Source organism: Pinus tabuliformis, chromosome 7 (assembly GCF_031772625.1).
Source record: "Pinus tabuliformis cultivar Carrire ecotype Pingquan chromosome 7, CPIR1, whole genome shotgun sequence".
NCBI lineage: Eukaryota > Viridiplantae > Streptophyta > Pinopsida > Pinales > Pinaceae > Pinus > Pinus tabuliformis.
Genome location: NC_142293.1, coordinates 1,724,942,540 through 1,724,964,004, shown reverse-complemented (window position 1 = coordinate 1,724,964,004; position 21,465 = coordinate 1,724,942,540). Strand labels below are relative to the sequence as shown.

The window sequence follows — 21,465 nt, the reverse complement described above, 5'->3', positions numbered from 1 at the left end:
GCCATGTAATTTTGAATGAAATTTCCTAGGGATAATTCTATCAACGAATTCATCTTGACAAACCATCACCTTTTTGTAAGTGAGTATAGAAGTTGTAAGGTTGCTTCCCTTTGCCCTAGAAGGTTAGTGAGGTAGTCTTAAAGCCTCCTTGACTAAGAAACAAGGTACTCATTCATATTTCTCCTAAACTCCATTCACCCAAGACTAAGGCATTGATCTACCAAGAGGTGGTCACTCAAAATTCAACTCATTTTCACCTTTTTCTAGGTCTAGCCAAGTTGGGTCACCTAGGGCATCATTTTCCTGACAAAGTAGCTCTCCAAAAAGTTCGATCTCCTAGACTCTCTTGCGTTGGTGTGTCCTCAAGGCCTCCTCCAATTTTGAAGCCATTTCGATAGTGGAGTTGTGAGATAACTCAAGCCCTAGCCCCGAGATCAAACTTTGCCCTGGTATCCCCAAGGTTAGTGCCTCATAGGATCAATTTGACACCTTTAAGTAAAAGTCTAGCTTTGATCCTGTCCCCCTCCTTGTTTGGGTTAAGAACATCATTGGTTGCTAAATTATTGCCTCCTAACCTAGGTTGGGTCTACTTGGTCCCATGTCGTCCCACTCATTTGAAAAGACAATTCTTCAAGAACTATCTGAGATACCAATTTCAATAAGGATTTTATGGATTGGGAAACTCCTTTACAAGTCATATTCCATAAACCTAACCCTCACATCCCCATATCCTTCTCCTAGAAGACATTGTACCTTGCTTAAAAAGCAAGCAAGCTCTATTCTTGAGTCTTGACCATCTTCTGGAAAGGGATTGTTTGGGTCACTTTATATCCATTTGTTGATCTATCCTTCATTTTTGACTCCAAATATATCGGGACTCCTCCCATCGGTGAAAGTCCGTAAATAGAAGGGAGCCTTAGCTGAGGTGACAATGTGCTAAGTATCCATTTGTTGCCCTTGGCTTAGCATTTGACCTGGGAATCCCCTTTAGGTCCCCTGCTAGTTTGAGTGGTAACACAACCATAAGGGGGTAATTACTGCTATATTACACATTATGCTCTCATCCCCTAGAGCCTTGAGCAATTATAAAAGGAAAAAATCATAAAAGGAAAATGGCATAAGAAGAAGGGTGGAAAAACAAAGGTTGGGATAACTCATGTACCATGATTTCTCCCTCCTACATCTATACACCCGGGTGTGGGCTTTCCTCATCATAGCTACCATGGTACCATGGCATGTGGCTTGGAGCTTTCCCTCAATGCCCCACTTTGTTCCATCATTATATCACATGCCACCAACCTAATGATGGATGTACAATGGACTTGCCACTCCCTTAGAGTTTGAAACCAGTGTTGCATGAAATGTTCCCCCCCGCCCAAGGATCCAAACCAGGATCCACAACCCATACGGATCCGTGGGGGATCCGTTGTCGGATCCGCGGTTCGGAATTTCGGAACCGCGGATCGGGCCGACGAAGACAGTTCCTGGAAATTCGGAACCGTGCCAGCCCGATCTGTGGTTCCGGATTTCCGAACTGCGGATCCGATGACAGATCCTCCTCGGATCCACGGCAGATCGGGCACGGATCCCAAGCAGATTCGAAGGGAGATAGGCAGTTCCACAGGGTTTCATAGGGTTCTAAATATTTTTTATTATTTTTTCTTTGACTTAAGTTGGGTTGGGGCTTCTCGGACGCTCCCAACGTGCTCCCTTGATGCTTCTTAGATGCTCCCTCATGGTAATGTTAAATTCTTAAAGTAAAAGTGACATTCTCCTTTATTTTTCATTTTCATCCTTATACTTAAATTTTTAACATTACCATGAAATGACTCAGGATGTTTGAGAGTGGTTCCAACCTCATTGGACTTTATATGGAGAAAATAGAATTTCATATCCTATTCAAAATTTAGCAGACTTAACAGTTTTAAGGAATTCAGGATCAATGAGATTGTGGCATTTCATTAGATTATATCAAGTATGAAAGTACGCAATTAGCATTTAATCAAGAGCACAAAGCCCTATATATACCCTAGTGTTGGTGGTGTTAATTGTTGAACTCCTTTGTCACGCCTTTAGCAAAAAATTACCTTTCAATCAAGTCAAAATCATCGATCAAGCATGTTAAGCTTTTTCTACCATATTTTAAGTCTTGGATTAGGTAGTTTGATCAAAATTGGGCAATGTTGACTAATATCCCTAGACAATCGAGGTAGAGGCAACGCCTAGACAAGAGGAGAAGAATCTATATTCTAGATGGATGATGCATCTAAATGGTTTATGCTCGAATAATTAATCATTAATGTACAATGGACGTTATATCTATCTTGATTTATGTAAAAAAATGCATGCTTCCTTATCTTCTACAACTAATTTGGTATTTTGGATGTTTTTTTTAATATAAATGCAAAAATATATATATATATATATATATATATATATATATATATATATATATATATAGTAGACGCTTCCGAGACGCTTCGCTTCCTAGATTTTTGAGAAATGACGCTTCTGCGTCCCCGCTTCCATATATATATAGTAGACGCTTCCGAGACGCTTTGCTTCCTAGATTTTTGGGAAATGACGCTTCTGCGTCCCCGCTTCCAAAAAACGTCCCCGTTTCATCCCCGCTTCGTGCAACATTGTTTGAAACCACCTAATAGGGTCCTTAATTAACCTCTTCCTTGAATTTGGAGACACCTGTACACTTTAAATCCCATTATGGAAAGGCATGCCATTATGAAATGCCCACTTGGTTCCATGATTTGTAAGCTCATTTTCTCAATTATACTAATGATTTGTTGTACTAGAAGGTGAGGGGATGTATTTTATCTTATGCAGGTTTGCAGGTGGGCTCATCTTGGGGTTTGGTCTCCCTATATGGGGTCCAAGCCCTCCAGAGGGTCATATTGGCATTTGTAGGGTGTCTGTTGAGAGCCATGGGCCTCCACTATAGTAGAGAGCAGATAGCCATGCCATGGGATCCTTCAGCTCTATTTATTGCTCGCTCGTGTTCCACTCATTTGATGATGATGATGCACCTGGACCACTTTGCCCAACCGGCTACACACTTGCACCACACACTTGGTAGTTGATCCAGGGCCCAAATGAGGTTGTGTCTTGCTATGGGAGACATAGGGAGGGCTTGCATCATCTTTCTAGCCCTTGCAGATGGGATACATGCTTGTTCAATCCACCTAAAGACCCATGAGGATGATTTTGTGCCCCCATGACCACTTGGGAGCACCACATGTCATTTGTTTGGAGATCAAGGGGCGATCCCCTTCATACTATTTTTGGAGCCCTTCAATTCATTTGGGAACATATTGGACTTTACTAGGCCTTCCAGTGACCCTCCTAGCTATTGTGTTATCATTTCGGCCCTCTTGAGAGGCTTATTTTTCATATTATGGAGCTATTTGGCGGGTTTGTCACCAAAATTATTGTTATTTTGCACATTATTTTACTTTAGGGGCATTATTAGGATATAATAGGCTATTCAAATCCCTTAGAATATTCTATAAATAGAAAAGAGACATTCTCTCTCATTCATCATCACTTGGATTTGTATCTCTTTGGAGAAAAGATTTTGGACCTACTATTGTAGGATGAATTGGAGATCAATTGATGCACTTTGGTGTTTGGATATTTGTTATTTGTCTTGGAGCTTCATTCTTTGCAAGTCTAATGGATGGATATAGTCTTCATGTTATGTAAGTGCTTTTCTTATGCGAAATCTTTCATGTTTATGGTCTAATGTATGGAACGTTATTGCTATGGTTATTTTTTGCGCAAATTGCAATGCGAAATTCTTAAACACTTGGTAATCTTGGCTCCTTGCATATGTTATTCATCTTGGCAAGAAGATCGAAACATTCCTAGGGGTGGGTTAACTCTTTGCACCTTGAAACTCCATTACTTGGCAAATCGAAGTATAAATCTTTCTTGTGACCTTGTAGCTGCTTCTCTAGGGCATGTAAAGTTGTAGGAAGGCTCCTTGGTAGAGCAAAAATCCTTAATCAATTTCACTTTGACTCCATTCTCCACAATTGGCTAGGCATTGGTCTACAAGTCCTTGGTGATCACCATAATTTCACCTTCTTCTCTAATATCTTTTGCCCTAACCTTAGACGAGTTACCTAGGGCTTCCAACAATTTCCAATCTAGCCATTGGTTTGCCCAACGAGTTGGTGAGGAGCTGTGCTAGGGTGTCCTCCACATGCCCTCCAAGTTCCAAGTCAATCCCATAGTCGGTTTGTGAGATACACAAAGCCCTAGCTCCCAAATTGTTTAGCCCTTGGTCCTTCTAGGTTAGCGGCCTTCAAAGGGATCTATCTTGCTAGAAAACTCAAAGGAAGTTCATTTGTTTTGATCCCTTCTTCTCCCTTGCTTGGTCTAGATCTTTTGTTTGAAGTTTCACTTAAAACCCTAGGCTTTGCTTGGGTCCCCTTAGGCTTCTTTGTGGTCCCATATCCTCATCATTCTTTATCTCACATGGTCACTTAGAAGCTCTCTTCTCTTAGGAATCTTAGGTCTAGGGCATCCCTCATCAAGGAATATCTTTAATCCCTAGGTTTAGGCCTCCTTTGAGCCTTTCTTGGAGAGCCCCACATCTTGCTTCTTAAGCAAGTAAACCCTATCATTTGAGTCTCTCCTGTGAATGGGCTCTTGAAATCACTATCTATCCCATCAGTGACTTATCATTCATAGTGATTTCCTTTATACCAGAATTCCTCCATCAGTGAAAGTTCGTAAAGAGCAGGGGACATCAATTGAGGTGACAGTGGCTTCGTGTCCCATTGTTGGCACTTGGTCTAGTAGTTGCCCCTTTGGAACCCCTCCTAGGATCGTTGCTAGATTGAGCGGTAATAGGGCCAACCATTAGCGAGGAGTAGATAGACGCACAGGCAGCCAACAGGGTTGTAGTACTTGTAGACTCTTGTTGTCAAGAGGTGTTGGAGCCTAATAGGATAGTTTTGCAAGAGGTTGGTGGCGTTTCCTGTAAGACGAGGGAGGATATTTTGGAGATGGTGGTGCATCCATCTTTGGGTCTACCCATTGATGAGGTGCAAACAGATGCAGTGGCAGCCAGCAAAGTTGCAACATTTCAAGGAAACAACCCTCTCTAGGAGTACATGGAAAGGGCTTGCAACACAACTTTCCCACTTGTGCCCATTATAGAGAGAGTCAGGATTTCTTGGACAGATCTTGTTGATTGACTGGGAAGAGTAGCATGAGTTGAGCATGGACCAACATCAACATAGTAGACTTGTTCCATACACAGGTGTCCATGCATTTGATTCTTCCCACGGTATGGATTGGTGGGAGATTATGAGTTGGTATCCTATTATCGAGTGCCATTTTTAGTCAGGAGCATAGTATAGCAAGGGCCCTTAGAGATGAGGGATACTACATGCTCCAGTTGGCAGCAAGATGTAGGTCGACTGCTCATTAGCATTCCAGCACAACATCGACATAGTAGGATTGACCTTGGTCTATGCCAAGGGTTGGATTGGAGAGAGGTGGTGAGTTGGTATTCAATTGATGGAGCAACATTTATGGCCGGAGATAGAGCACATTTAGAGCCATGTGATAGGGGTGTTGATGATTGGCCATGGTGACATTGGGATCCAGGAGGATTGGTTGATGGCAGGATGAGTCAAAGATTAGTCTAGGATCTGAGCATTAAGGGATTCGTTTATGGTTAGATGGCACAGAGGCATGGTATCACCTAATGGTTTGTCTGGGATCCGGGTATTGGTTCTCAGTTGCACTGGACCACCAAATTGGTCGACATATATGGATTGCTTGAGGGAAAGAAATCTTGGGGCGGGAGGATTTGTGATGTTCCTTTTTCTAGTTTCCCTTATGGTGTGGTCGGGATGGACTTCCAGGGTTGGAGGCAGCTAGGTCATAGGATTAGGTTTACTCCATTAGCGGGCCCAGGGGCTTCTGGAGGCGCTTTATGTGATTTGGAGGAGTTCGCTTGCCATATTCCATCATCAGGATTAGTTCCGCACAAATTGCTTTTCATTCCATTGCATTTCGATAATTCCTGTAAAATGGGGTTATTATTTAGCTTAAGTCAATTAATTACACTTAAGGTGGCATTCAGGGAGGATTAGTTGATGGAACACCTTAGTGTAATAGCTCGTTGGAACCAGAGCGAGAAGATCTATAGGATGGGATGGTGAGAAGTGACTTTTAGTGGCCTGAGGTAGGATGGTGGTCGATTTACCATTTTCTCGAATTAAAAAGGTGTTTTAATTAAAATAAAAGGAGGGAAAAAGTACTAAGTGATTAAAATAATAATAAAATAAAGGCTTCTAGAGGGGTCCATCAAATCTATAAAATAGGAGGGGACCATTTGAAGGCATCTTGGAGTTGAGTATTCTTCTTGTGGAGAAGTTTGGAGAACTAGGAGTTCCCAGCTTCAGTTGAAGCCCCAAGACTAAAATGCTCGGGTGATTTAGTGAGAGTGGGCGAGAACCCATCTCTCCCCTTGGTGAATTCATCTAGAATTCACAGGGTTTTTCAACAGATCAGTTTATCTTTCGAGCGGTGTTGCAGGATCCATTCCCCTCCAAGGATCAAGGGGCAGAACTGCATCTTGTACGGATCTGCCACCAATCCTTCGGCAAATTTTCGGATTTGCGGTTTGCCATTTTTTGGCGATTCCTAGAAAACCAGATACGCGGTTCTAACTGCCTGATCTGCAGATCCAGAAAGGATTGGCTGTGGATTCATTGAGGTTTGGGCGTGTATTTTTTGCGAATTGCAAGCGGATCCGAGAGAAGGTGGATGGTTCACATGGTTCCACGGGGTTTTTTTTTTTTTTATTTTTTGGAAATTTCAAATTGTTATGTGAGGAACTATGCTTTCTAAGTACTCCCAAGGTGCCCCTTGATGCTCCCTAGATGTTTCCTAGCTGCTCTCTAATGGTAATGTTAAATTCTTAAAGTAAAAGTGACATTCTCCTTTATCTTTCATTTCCATCATTTTACTTAAATTTTTAACATTACCATGAAATGACTTAGGATGTTTGAGAGTGGTTCCAACCTCATCAGACTTAATATGGAGAAAATAGAATTTCATATCCCATTCAAAATTCAGCAGAATTAACAGTTTTTAGGATCGATGGGATTGTGGTATTTCATTGGATTATATCATGTATAAGGGCATGTAATTGGCATTTAATCAAGAGCACCGAACCCTATATGTACCCCAGTGTTGGTGTTGTTGATTGTTGAACTCCTTTGTCATGGCCTTAGCAAAAATGTACCCTTCATTCAAGTCAAAATCATTGATCATGGTGTTTCATTGGATTATATCATGTATAAGGGCATGTGATTGGCATTTAATCAAGAGCACCAAACCCTATATGTACCCCTGTGTTGGTGTTGTTGATTATTGAACTCCTTTGTCATGGCCTTAGCAAAAATGTACCCTTCATTCAAGTCAAAATCATTGATCAAGCATGTTAAGCTTTCTGTACAATATTATAAGGCTTGGATTAGGCTCTTTGATCAAGATCAGGCAATGTTGACTAATATTCCTAGAGAATCGAAGTAGAGGCAAGGGTTAGACAAGAGAAGAGGAATCCAGATTCTACATGGTTGATGCATCTAGATGATTGATGTTGGAATAATTAATCATTGGTGTACAATGGATGTCATATCTATCTGGATTTGTGTAAAAATATGCATGTTTTCATGCCTTCTACAACTAATTTGGTATTTTGAATGTTTTTTTTGGAATATAAATGCAAAAAAATATAAAAATATAAATATAATAGATGCTTCACTTCCTATATTTTTGGGAAATGACGCTTCTGCGGATCTACTTCCAAAAAATGTCCCTGCTTCGTGCAATATTGCTTTGGAGGCCAACTGTGGCATTACTGTGGATCTTTTGAGGCCATCACCTCAACCATTTCCAGTTTCTTGTATCAGCTTATTTCATATTAATAAGGCTGAGTTTCACTGCATGTGCATTCTGTCAATTTTCAGTTGCAGTTCATATTTCCCTGTTTTGCTGATTAATTTTTACCGTTCAATTTGTAAAATGTGTTTGTGGAATTAATAGCATAAATTTTGAAGCAATATTCTGCAAATTTTGTATTTGGAATATCGGTCAATGGGGCCCAATAACACTAATTAATATGGCTTCCACCACACTTGTTTTTGAATTAATAGCTAGATATGGATTGAACTCTCCTAAAGAGACAACTAGGTTGTTGGATGGTAACACCGTAGGGTATCCGTTGAGGTTAGACCATGGAGTATTAGACCTTATAACTTGAATAGAAGGAAGTAAGAATTAATTACCAACATGTTTATTGATGTTGCTTCCGTTCTAGTCCATTTCATTGATCCTTTAGAGGGACATGCTTGCTATCCTTTATTTGTTGATCTCAAAATTGCAAGTGGGATGGATAGTACAGTCAAATTAGCCATCAATTGATGTGATCATCTATATTTATTATGGTTGCACAGAATTTGTTAAGGATTGAGAAGCACAATGGCAAGGGAGCTCTAAAACTTTCAAAGGGTCTTTCTTGGTGTTGCCTATTATTATAGGATAAATGTCATATGGAGGATGTTTTATATTATTATCATTGGATTCTTTTAGTTTAGGTATGTATTGTGTTTAATCTACTTTATTATGTTCGCTTTGTCGAACTTGAATGATGGAATGTACACATGTTAGAATGGAGTTAAATTGCCCGTAGTCTTCCTCCATTTATCATCAAAGTACGCACATTTCAAATTCACCAAACTAGTTGTTTACAAATTTCACTGAAATTGCTGATCATTAAGATTGTTCAATTTGTATTCATGAACTATGCCAGGTTCTATGTTGCCCCTACACCTGGAGGTATGGGATATCCTGCTGCTGCACAAAGGTAGTTGAAAGAATTATTGTCCTCTTGTTTATAATCTAGTTCTTCATTTATGTTTATGTACTTAATCTCATTTTTCAAATTTCAATTAAAAATTAAAACTTAGACTTTCAACTTCCGAGAAGGATGTTTTTAGTCTGTTCGTTCTTTTGGTTCCTTTACATGTGTGTTATTAACATGTTGTCTCAGAATGCTATTTTTGTATCTCTTATTATTATGATAAAATAATTTAATTATGCCATTTGATGGCTTCAAAATGATGTCTATCTCAAATACAACACAAATTCACCATGGGAGACCCCTTCACATGCTTGATAGAGACATAGGAGTAACATCTTGTTGATGAAATTTGGCCACATATCACAATCTTGGATGGAACTTTCAGCTCATAGACCACTGATCCTTTCCAAAAATGTAAAGTTTAATAATAACTTTAACATTCTATTTAGAGAGATCGATAAATAATAATTTTCAGATCTAATACTTTGGTGGTTAATCTCATTCTCTATAATTTTTTTGGGTAAAACTGTATCCATTTTTATTTCAACATTTCAGACTAAACTGTTTGTAGGAATTTACAGGGTAAGTTCCTCAGAAAGAATACCAAAAGGACACCGCTCACAACCAGATCGCAAATCAATACACCAGTATTTTTGACGTGGTTAAAACCCTCAGAGTGCAAGGAGGGAAACAGTCCACGGCCTGTCCCAACGTGGGTACTACAGGCAATATATTAATCAAAGAATGAAAATTTACATAAGCTTCTCTCATACACAGATTACCCGAACAATGACCCTCCATGCGCTTTAAATAGAACTCATGGACCAATCGGGTGTCAAGCCACGGATCAAGTGTCGGTAATACCGAGGTGAGAGTGAACCGTCGGATCACTACATATCGTGACCGTCGGATTATAAGTTACAATATGTACAACGGTAAAGAAGCACACTTTACCTAACTCTAAACTAGACCAAGTTGAACTTAACTATATCCTATGTGTCGGAATATCCTAACATCCCCCCTTAAGAACAACTTGGGATAGGATTGAAGGATTTACAAATATGACACAATAGGAGAAGGAAGGAGGCACTAGAGCCTATCCCCCCTTAGTGACAACTTCCTGAACTCCAAGCATATATCGAAGTTTAGTGAACTTCGCCTCTGTGAGAGCCTTTGTGAAGATGTCGGCAACCTGATCATCTGTTGGACAATATTGCACTTCAAGAACATGGTCATGAATGAGCTTTCTGATGAAGTGCATGTGTAGTTCGATGTGTTTGCTGCGCTGATGCTGGACTGGATCTTTGCATAGCTGAATGGCACTTTGATTATCACACCAAAGTGTGGTGGGATGCTGCTGCTCAAAGCCAAACTCTGACAGGATCTGACGAAGCCACAAGGCTTCCTTGCTAGCTTCCACGGCACCACGATACTCTGCTTCTGCTGATGAAAGAGAAATGGCAGCCTGTTTCTTACAAGCCCATGTAATAGGTCCTGAACCAAGAGTGAAGACATAACCGGCAGTAGACTTCCGATCATCAGGGTCACCGGCCCAATCAGAATCAGTGAAACCAACTAACAGAGGAGCTGCTTTGGCACTGTAATGAATCCCAAACTGTACTGTACCTCGAACATAACGAAGTATTCTTTTGGCTGCTTTCCAATGACTTTCACGGGGGTTTTGCATAAAACGAGCAACAAGGCCAACAGCAAAGGAAAGATTAGGACGAGTATGGGTTAAGTACAAGAGTTTTCCTACAAGTTGACGGTATAAGGTAGCATCAACTTCAGGAGAAGTACAAGAGGCTGAAAGTTTGACTCCAGACTGAAAGGGAGAAGGGGCTGGCTTACAGTCTTCCATGTGAAAATGACGAAGAATATCACAAGCATACTTGGACTGGGAAAGGGAAATACCCTCCTTGGATTGCAAGACTTGAAGACCGAGAAAATAGTGTAAGTGTCCTAAGTCTGTCATTTCAAATTTCTTTTTAAGGATAGACTTCACATGGTTTATAAGGTTGGGATCACTACCAGTAAGGATAAGATCATCAACATAAAGAACAAGGATGATAAGAGAGTCACCCACTTTCTTGGTGTAGACAGTATTGTCAGAATGACACCTAGAAAAGCCAGATTCTAAAAGAAAGCTATCCATTTTGGCATACCAAGCCCGAGGAGCTTGTTTGAGACCATAAAGGGATTTCTTAAGTCGACACACAAGGCTGGAGTCTGTTTGTATGAAGCCAATGGGTTGTTCCATATAGATTTCTTCCTGCAAGTCCCCATGCAAGAAGGCAGATTTAACATCCATCTGATGGACTTCCCATTTTAAAGAGGCAGCAAGGGAAAGAACAAGGCGGATAGAGTTCATTTTGGCAACAGGGGCGAAGGTTTCAGTGTAGTCAATTCCTTCAACCTGTGAAAAGCCCTTAGCAACAAGACGAGCTTTATGTTTATCAATTTTTCCATCTGGTCCATACTTGGTTCTGTAAACCCATTTACATCTTACAAGTTTTCGTCCCGTTGGTAGAGGAACAAGATCCCATGTGTCATTTGTCATCAATGACTGATATTCTTCATTCATAGCTGCTTCCCAATGTGGATGGCCTGAAGCTTCTGCAAAAGTGTCAGGATCATGATTTACTGGAGCTTGAGCCAGTAAAGAAGAGGCTCTTTCAAACTGAGAACGTGTACGTCGCTGATCTGTAGGATCACCGGCAAGATCACCTGTTGCATCTCGAGTAGCACGGACCCATCTTGGAAGTTGAGGATCCTGAGAAGGTGGGGGAGGATTGTCATCCTCACTTTCATCATCTGAAGAAGAAATGTTTTCAAAAGTAGAAAGAAGAGGTGGCACATCCGCCGGACTAGGCTCGCAGGCCGATTTATTTTCATCAAATTTTACATCTCTTCTAATGATAACATTTTTGGACTTAAATGGAATAAGTCTATAACCTTTTACATCTTCAGAATATCCAACAAAAGTGCATTTCTCACTCTTAGGTTCTAAAGCTTTATGCTTTTCATCTGGAATATGGGCCCATGCTTCACTTCCAAACACACGAAAGTGACTTACATCAGGTTTAATGGAACTCCAAGCTTCTTCTGGAGTGATATTCTCTAGAACCTTAGTAGGAGTGCGATTGATTATATAATTTGCACAATTAATTGCTTCAGCCCAAAAACTAAGACTGAGTCCTTTAGATTGCAGCATACAATTAGCCATTTCCTTTAAGGTGCGATTTTTCCTTTCAGCTACACCATTTTGTTGTGGAGTGTATGGAACAGTATGTTGCATTTGAATTCCATTTTCGGTGCAAAAGTTGATGAATGTGTTTTTAACATATTCTCCACCATTATCAGTTCTTAGCTTAAGAATTTGATGTCCAGATTGTTTTTCAACAAAGGCTTTGAAGGCCAAAAAAGTGTTAAATACTTCGCTCTTGAGTTTTAAGAAGTATACCCAAGTGCGTCTGGAGAAATCATCAATGAAAGTTAAGAAGTACTTGCAGCCAGAGAATGAAGCAACAGGAAGAGGACCACATAAATCACTGTGCACAAGCTGTAAAAGGGCTGAGGCGTGCCAAGAGGCACGTTTGTCAAAACTGTCCCGATGATGTTTTCCGAGTACACATCCGGAACAAACACCATCTCTGCAAGATACCATAGGAAGACCTGTCACCATATTTTCTTTACATAGATGCTGAAGGGAGCGATAGTTTAAGTGACCAAATCGCTCATGCCAAAGTTTGCTCACTTCATCATTATGAGCAACAAATACTGAGGGAAGATTTGATGACCCAAAGTTGTGAAACTTATACAACCTTTTGGAATCATCAGCAAGACCAGTAGCTAGAATCTGTTTAGGATCTTTTAGATCCTTGATTACAACATCATGAGGTGAAAATTCAACAATTTTACCTTCACCTGAATGAGTTATCTGATAGACAGATAGAAGGTTGCAGGATAAGGTTGGAACACATAATACATCATTAAACTGACCATTGTCTAGATGAACAGTTCCAGTCCCTACAACATTAAGAGATCTATCATCACCAATATATATATTTTTGGTGTTACAATCATTTAAAGAAGAAAACATGGCTTGGTTTTTGGCCATGTGACAAGAGGCTCCAGAATCAATGAGCCACTCATGAGAATGAGAAGGAGAAGAGGATACATTTAATGCATAACCAGATTGATAATGACATGCAGAAAGTGCCATTTCGGAAGATGAAGTTGAAGTAGGCTCCACATGGATGTTATGTTTCTTCATTGTGGCTTCCAAGGCTTCCATCTTCTTAAAGCATTTAGATTCTAAGTGGCCATCTCGATTACAAAAGTTACAATGTCTATCAGTCTTCTTCCATTTGTTTTTATTGGTCTTATCATTTTGCTGAAATGGTCTTTCATTTTGAGGCTGAAATGGTTTGGGACCATTCCTTTGAGGATATGACTTCTTAGGATTCTTTGAATTTGGTTGCTGCTGGGCTGCTAACGCTTTCGTGGAAGAGTTTCCAAGATTAAGAAGACCAAGGTGTAAGAGTTTTTCTTGTTCTCTTATTAAGGAATCACAAAAGGAGTCAAAGGAAGGGGCCTTGTATTCTTGTCCTTGACAAATGAAAGCTTCCCTTGTAGAATGGAAAGTGGAAACAAATACAGAGTAGGCTGGTCCCAACTTAGTAAGGATGGAATAAATAAGGTTACCATCTTCTTTCTTAACTTTAACACCTTCCAAGAGATATCTAAGGGTCTTGAATTTGGACAAGAAATCTTCAATGCAAGAAAAATTATTAGGATCCAAAGTAAGCAGCTCATTTTCAAGTTGATGGGCTCTAATTTCATTTTTAATTCCAAAAACTTTAGCAAGTTTTTCTAATGCTTCATGAGGAGTCTCAAGTTCTGCAATGTGGAATCTAAGATCAGGAGAAATAGACATCCCTATCAAACCACGTGCTTGATCTTGTCTATTTTCCCATTTTGCCGCCTTGTCTTCATCTTTCGGTTTCTTCTCTTGGTTTATGGCTATTCTGAAGAGACCTTTACTTCTAAGTAAATCTTCCATGTAGGCTACCCATAGGAATTTACAGGGTAAGTTCCTCAGAAAGAATACCAAAAGGACACCGCTCACAACCAGATCGCAAATCAATACACCAGTATTTTTGACGTGGTTAAAACCCTCAGAGTGCAAGGAGGGAAACAGTCCACGGCCTGTCCCAACGTGGGTACTACAGGCAATATATTAATCAAAGAATGAAAATTTACATAAGCTTCTCTCATACACAGATTACCCGAACAATGACCCTCCATGCACTTTAAATAGAACTCATGGACCAATCGGGTGTCAAGCCACGGATCAAGTGTCGGTAATACCGAGGTGAGAGTGAACCGTCGGATCACTACATATCGTGACCGTCGGATTATAAGTTACAATATGTACAACGGTAAAGAAGCACACTTTACCTAACTCTATACCTAACTCTAAACTAGACCAAGTTGAACTTAACTATATCCTATGTGTCGGAATATCCTAACACTGTTGTTTTCCATTGCACGAACAAAGATTTGTGAGGAAAGAATATTAATTTTCTACCAGATAACTTTGTATTAAAAAAGGCTGCAACCATGCCAGATAGCATTGTAATAAAAACAGAGAAGGAAATGGCCAGAACCTGCTAACAAAAAAATATCGTCTTTGTGCCAAAAAACCCTAAGTTTGTCTATCCAAATTCTAAATTGATAACTGTGGCAAGTATATAGCCTTACAAACTGACAAAATAGTAGCACAACACGAAAAAACATTACAACAATGTTACGTTTATCATTTTTGGGAATTTATCACTGGGTTCTGAAATATAAATTATCGAAACTATTGAAATTTATCAGGAAACTTAAAAAACACAAAAATAATCATTTCTTTTTAAAAAATTTAAACTTCTAAAGTAACATCAACATCAAATAAACACATTTCTACATAAATATGAAAATAAAACTGATATATAAGATGTATAAAAGGTCAAGTGGTACATTAGATATTGATACTGAAATGTGATAACTGTCCTGAGACACAAGTTTTGACAGGTCGATACAAAATCACATTAAAACAAAAATAAATTTATCTTATAAGATAAATCTTGGTGATGAAAACAACAGATTTCCCCTTGTTTTCTTGATGGAAGATAGTGTTGACATCATCAATAGTGTTATCATCATCAGATTGGTAGACCCCAAATGCTTGATTTGGATTGAAACTGGAAAAAACTTCGACCAAAGGATATGTTGACCAAAAAATACATAAAATATTCAAATATGCAGCAAAACATATACATTGATGTGCATCCATATGAATCCAAACCGTTATACACAAATATAAAAAGTTTCTGGTGTATATAGTGTTACCACAAAATCTATTAGGACTTGTTGCTGCACAAACTAGCGGGCCTTGTGAATGGGCAAAAGCTAGAGGGCACAACAACACCCGGGGACAGAGGCTCACTGTCACCATATTGTAAATCCCCTACTATTCTCAGATTTTGACTGACGGGAGGAGTCCCAATATGACTCACTTGTGATAGATATGCGCCTGTAATAGGCTTGAAGTAAGGGAAGGTGGCTCATTCAATGGAAAGATTCAATAAATGTGCGAGCTTTGGGAGAAGCTAGGAAGACTTTCCACGAAAAACCCCTTGAAAGGAAGGCTACATGAGACCTAGGGTTGAGATATTTGATGATGTATGAGTTCATCCAAGGTCAAGGTAGACAAGAGAAAATGCTATGAATAATATACTTCAATAAGTACTAAAGCACAAGCCTTGAAGAAATCCCCAAGTTGAAGGATTAGCTTCTAGGGTTCCCACTTGGTGTGATGGCTAGGGCATCAAATTTCTGGAGATCCCACTGTAGGAATTGCATCAAAATGTGAGGATCACTAGAGGAGACACTAAGGAAGAGATCTATCCAAGCGGAATTGAAAACACACTCCTCAAATGGAATTCACACCAAGCCCTAGAGAGGCCTCCCTATCCTTAAAAGGATGATGAAAAGAGGTGAAAGGGAGGTGAAAGAAAAATGATTTTCGAGTAAAGTGTGATCACCAAGGATTTTAGACCCAGTGCCCGCCTATTGGAAGAATTGGAGTCAAGAATAAACCAAGAAATGACAACTCACTCTTCAAGGAGGCCTAAAGAAGCAGCTTCACTATCCTTATGGAGGCAACTACACGGCTACTCTAGACTTTTACACTTCGATGACACTTGTTATGGACTTTTAAGGATGCAAATGATATTAATCCTCTAGGAACATTCGTTCATTCATTATCTAATGAGTAACACATGCAAAATTCCATAGTTTCAATGCTTCAAACAATATTTTCATCACTTAGGGCACATCAATAACCATTAGAAAATACTCTGTGCATTAGAGATTCACGAAATCGGAAATATGTCATTGAAAAAACACTTACAAGACAATAAAGAATATCTCCATCCACAAAAATTCCAAAGAGAAGCTCCAAAAATGATAGTGAAATTATCCAAACATCAAAGTTTATCAATAACATCCAAACTTAAAGAATATATCCTTCCACAAAAATGCCAAAGAGAAGCTCCAAAAATGATAGTAAAATTAACCAAACATCAAAGTTTATCAATAACATGCAAATTTGTCCTCTTATTGCAGGTTTGAAATTCTCAAGAGAGAGATTGAATATCCAAGTGATGATGTTTAGAGTGAGACTAGGTCTCCTCTATTTATACATGAGTTATGAGTTCAAAAATGAAAAGACAAACCCTCTCCTGTGCCTAAAATGTCTAGTAACGCACCCATGGTTACAAGCCAACCATAATAGCTCAAAAATTAACTCGAATAAGTCTTCTTAGGCCCACGCAAGACTGGTGTGGAGGCCTAGAAGGTCCAGTGTTGAGGCCTCAAGTGCTCTGGATGAGAGTGAGGGCTTAAAAAATGATGAATTAGAGGGGGATGCCCTCCAAATACTGCAAAACATTTCCAAACCCCTATTTGGGCTCTATGGGCTCCAAATGGTTCTAGATCAAGTCTATGCTCCATCAATGAGGGCTAGAAGATGACACATGCCCTCCCATGTCTCCTTAGGAAAGACAAAATCTCCTCTAGGCCCTGGATCAACTGCCAAGTGTTGGGTGCAATGTGTAGCCGGTTGGGAAACGTGGTCCAAGTGCATCATCATCTCTAAATAATTGGGGCATGAACAAGCAAGTGGTGGTGTTGAAGAAGCCCATGGTGTGGCAATCAATGCTTTGTATGGCTGGAGGCCCATGACTCTCAATGCTCACCCTACAAGTGGCATTGTGATCCTCTAGAGTGCTATAGGGAGGTCAAGTCCAAGATGAAAACCCACCTGCAATCCTATATAAGATCCAATGCATTTCTTCACCTTCCAATACAATGATTCATTAGTGCAATTGAGTAAATAGGCTTGTTAACCAAGGGCAGAAGTGGACACTTCATAGTGGCTTTCCCTTCCAATTTGGGCTTTGAACATGTATTAGTGTTTCCTTGCTCGAAAAGAGAGGTTAATGAAGGACCCTATTAGGTAGTTTCAACCTTTAAGGAAATGGCAAGTCCAAGGTATATCCTTCAAGTGGTAGGTGTCATGTAAAATAGTGATGGAACAAAGTGGGGGTAATTGGGTAGGCTCCAAGCCGCATGCCATGCTACAAGGGTAGCTATGATGAGGGAGGCCCACACCTTGGGTATATGAATGCAAGAGGGAGAAATTGTGGTACTCGAGTTACCCCGACCTTTGTTTTTTCCATCCTTCTTCATTTTTGTTTCGTGTTTTATCGATTTATCTTCATTTTGCTGCTCGGGGCTCAAGGGGATGAGAGCATGATGTGTAAGATGTAGCAGTGATTACTCACTCAAGGTGGGGCAGTTCATCGCCCACCAGCGGTTGGGACAATCGTGGGTTCCTTAATGATGCAAGGGGCACTCATAGGACCCCTAGGAACCAGGGTGACACCCATAATGATAGTGGGTAGAGCTCATGTTTGGCTTTTTCCTACGTGTTAAATTTTATTGTCCTGACCATCTTTTGCATTTTATGGTACATTTCTTGTTGTATGTGGCCAACTTATGCTTTTATATTTCTTTTTAGCTGCATCAACCTCCAAGGCATCGTTCCAAGCCCGACCCAAAGTGTGGACAAGGGGAGGGGGAGGCTCACACCTTGTGGACCCAATGGACAAATGTGGACCCATATGGGGAAACTATGAAGAGGGCTTGTAATGCGGAGGGGAGTGAGATATATGATGTCGGGAAGTGGAACCATGCAACCAAAATCATGGTTTCCCATGTAGTGCCATTCTTGAAGCTAGTAGCCAATAAAGGAGATCCCACAAGACTAGGATACAGGATTAACCCCCAAGTTGAGATAAGGAAATAAGAGTACAACCAAAGCTCGTTCTCTCCTCCAAATCCCCCCACTAATTCATGCCCAATTGTGCCCAAGAAAATCAATCTTAATCATCCAACTACATAATAAAAAACTATACATTCAGGGTTGGATGGCCCACCTTCAAACATACGATCATGAAATATGTGCAAGGGTACACAATAGCTGGCTCAATTGGCGGAGAAATAGTAGCACATCAAGCTATCAGGTGGCTGCAAGGGGTTGCTGCTTGCTGACTAAAGACAAATCAGGAGAAAAATTCTCTTATAGGGGTCACCCACTAGTGGTGGGTAACACTGGCTCCAACTGGGACATGAGTTCTCAGTAGAGTACACAAGCCATGTACTTGAATGAAGAGGTCATGAGAACACCAACAATCCCTGGGATTGCAGACTTGTCACTTGCACATCATAGACAAAGAAAATAGGGGCAACATGTTTTGATGGAGTACTTTGATCGCCCATGCTTTTGTTAGTCCATAAAATCAAACAGGAAATAAAATCTACTCTAAAATGCAAATCTAATCTAAATGCACCCAATCTTAACATGAGAACATAATATGATCTTAAATTCTAATGCAAAATCAATATGCAATGCATCCTACTCTAACATGCATATAATGTTCAATGTCAAGTGCCTTCAGGGAAGTACTCCTTGAGGAGTTTCCCATTTACAGGAAGGGGAACAAACTCTCCACTAAGGGTTTCTAGATGATAGGAGTTTATACTAGCTACGTCAGATATTCTATAGGGACCTACCCATAGATTGTCCAACTTCTTATGCATACCAAGGATTTTCTCTTCTTTTATCCCATAGGAGAACTAGGTTTCCCAGATCGAAGGCTTTATTCTTGACATGTTTATAAGATGTTTCTTCATTTTTTCATGGCTGCGGCCAAGCTAGTCAAGGGCCTTCCTTCTAACTTCATTAGTCTCGATGACTTGGTCAATTCGGGCTTGTATGGCATCATGCCGATGAGGGAAAGCCTTCAAGCACTTGAGGACGAGCAATTGGAGTTGGACAGGTAATTTAGCTTCAGCCCCATAGACCAACTGAAATGGGTTGTATCTAGTTGAGGCCTTTATGGTGGTACAGTCAGGCCATAATGCATACTTGATCTTGCTATCTCAATTCCGTTTGTTTTCGCCCATTGTTCATTTGATTACCTTTATGAGATTCTTATTACTGGATTCAGCTTGGCCATTTCCTTGAGGCTAATAGTTAGATGAATGTGACAAGATTATTCCATATTTATTACATAGGATATCAGAGCCATAGAATCGGATGCTTTGGCATTATCAATTACAATCTTGGCAAGGACACCAACCTAGTTACAATTTATTCCTCACGGAAATCCATAACTACCTGGTTGTTTCCCTTCTTAGTAGGTATGGATTCTACCCATTTGGTGAAGTAGTCAATGGCAGTAAGGATCCATTTATGTCCATAGCCCAATGAAATCTAAGCCCCATTGTTGGAAGGGTGTATCGACAACGACATTCTTTAGGGGCATAGTGGTAAGTTGTTGTTTTCTTGCAAATAATTGACAGGGATGGCATATTTTTACAAAGTTTAAAGTATCAGCAAAAATGGATGGCCCATAATATCCCGCCCTTAATATTTTGTGCGCAGTAGTTCTAGTAGCATAATGTTCTCCATAGAATCCAACATGAAATTCTTTCACCAAGTTTTGGGATTCCTCTTTACTAACACATCGGAGGGCTACTCCATCTGGACTCGTCCAACCAAAGGCCTTCCTGGGTCAGTGAATACTTGGCAACTTTCAACCTAAGGGCTCTTCTTTTGTGATCGAACAAGTGAGGAGGGGCGAACAAGTTGTGCAAGTAGTAGATGATACTGGAATACCATTCATCATTTTCCAGTTCAATGGCGGTGGTGCATACTTGCTCCTTCTCTCCTTCTTAGATGGCCTCATTGTTGTTTTCAATTAGCATTTTGACCAAACCTTGCCCTTTGATGATCTTCTTAGATCAAATGTCCAAATCATATTCATGTGTTTTTTCTACCCACTTCCCTCTGGATCCAAGGCAATTGCTTTGTGATAGCACATCTTTGACAATGGGGTAAGGAACATAGGCACATATTTTGTTGTACCCCACATATGCTCTAAAGTACTTGAGTGATTTGACAAGGGCATAAGCTTGCTTTTTAGTGTTGGTATACCTAGTTTGGGCATCTCGTAATGGTTTACTCATGAAAGCTATTGGTCGGTCATTTCCTTCATCGTCTTTTTGCATGAGTATTCCAGAAATAGTATCTTTTGAAGCGAAAGAGTAAATGATGAAATCTTTAGCATAATTCGGACTAGCTAGGACAGGAGCAGAAGCAATTCTTTCCTTAATTTCCTCAAAATATTTTTTCTTCGTGGAATCCTATATGTAAGGAGCATCCTTTTTCAATAAATCATCTATAGGTTTAACAATTTCAGCAAAATTATGTATGAATCTTCTCACAAAGTTGATCTTGCCAAAAAATGATCTTAAAGCTTCTTTGTCCTTGGGGGGCGGGAATCCTGTTAATAACTTCAATCCTTTTGGGGTCGATACTAATTCCTTCTTTGGAGACGATATGGCTTAATAACTTACCTTGATCGACCCCAAAAATGGATTTCTTAGGATTAAGAGATATGTTATATTGCCTGCATTTCTCAAACACCTTTCTCAAATGTTTACAATGATCTGACCTTTCCTTAGAGGCCAGAGTTAAGTCATCTTGGTATATCTCCATGATTTTCCCTATAAGGTCTCTGAAGGTAAAATCCACGGCTCTTTGGAAAGTGGAACCTGCATTTAATAAACTAAAGGGCATCCTAAGATACATATAAGTTCCCCAAGGGGTGGTGAATGTTGTTTTTAGTCAGTCTTCTTCTTTCACCACAACTTGGTTATATCCAGAAAATCCATCTAGAAATGACATCATTTGAGATCCAGTTATCCTTTGTAACAAATTTTCCATATTGGGCAGTGGGTAGTTGTCTTTCAAACATCCCTGGTTAAGGTCACATCCTAATGTTATTAGTTTTCTTTCGGGTAATTACATGATTAGAGTCCACAAAGAGTGACGAACAAGGGCAATAATGCCAACATCCACCATTTTTTGAGGCTTTTCCCTA

At 39.9% G+C, this 21,465-nt stretch overlaps 1 protein-coding gene across 2 annotated transcripts in view; it reads left to right on the top strand.

The window, feature by feature from the left end:
* LOC149255216 (Gag-Pol polyprotein/retrotransposon) overlaps positions 1-21,465 on the top strand; it is a 192,291-nt gene that overhangs the window by 137,493 nt on the left and 33,333 nt on the right. For both annotated transcript variants that reach the window (XM_089457184.1, XM_089457185.1), the window contains exon 6: positions 8,852-8,905. In XM_089457184.1, coding sequence (XP_089313310.1) covers positions 8,852-8,905 — 54 coding nt within the window. The remainder of the gene's footprint in view (positions 1-8,851; positions 8,906-21,465) is intronic.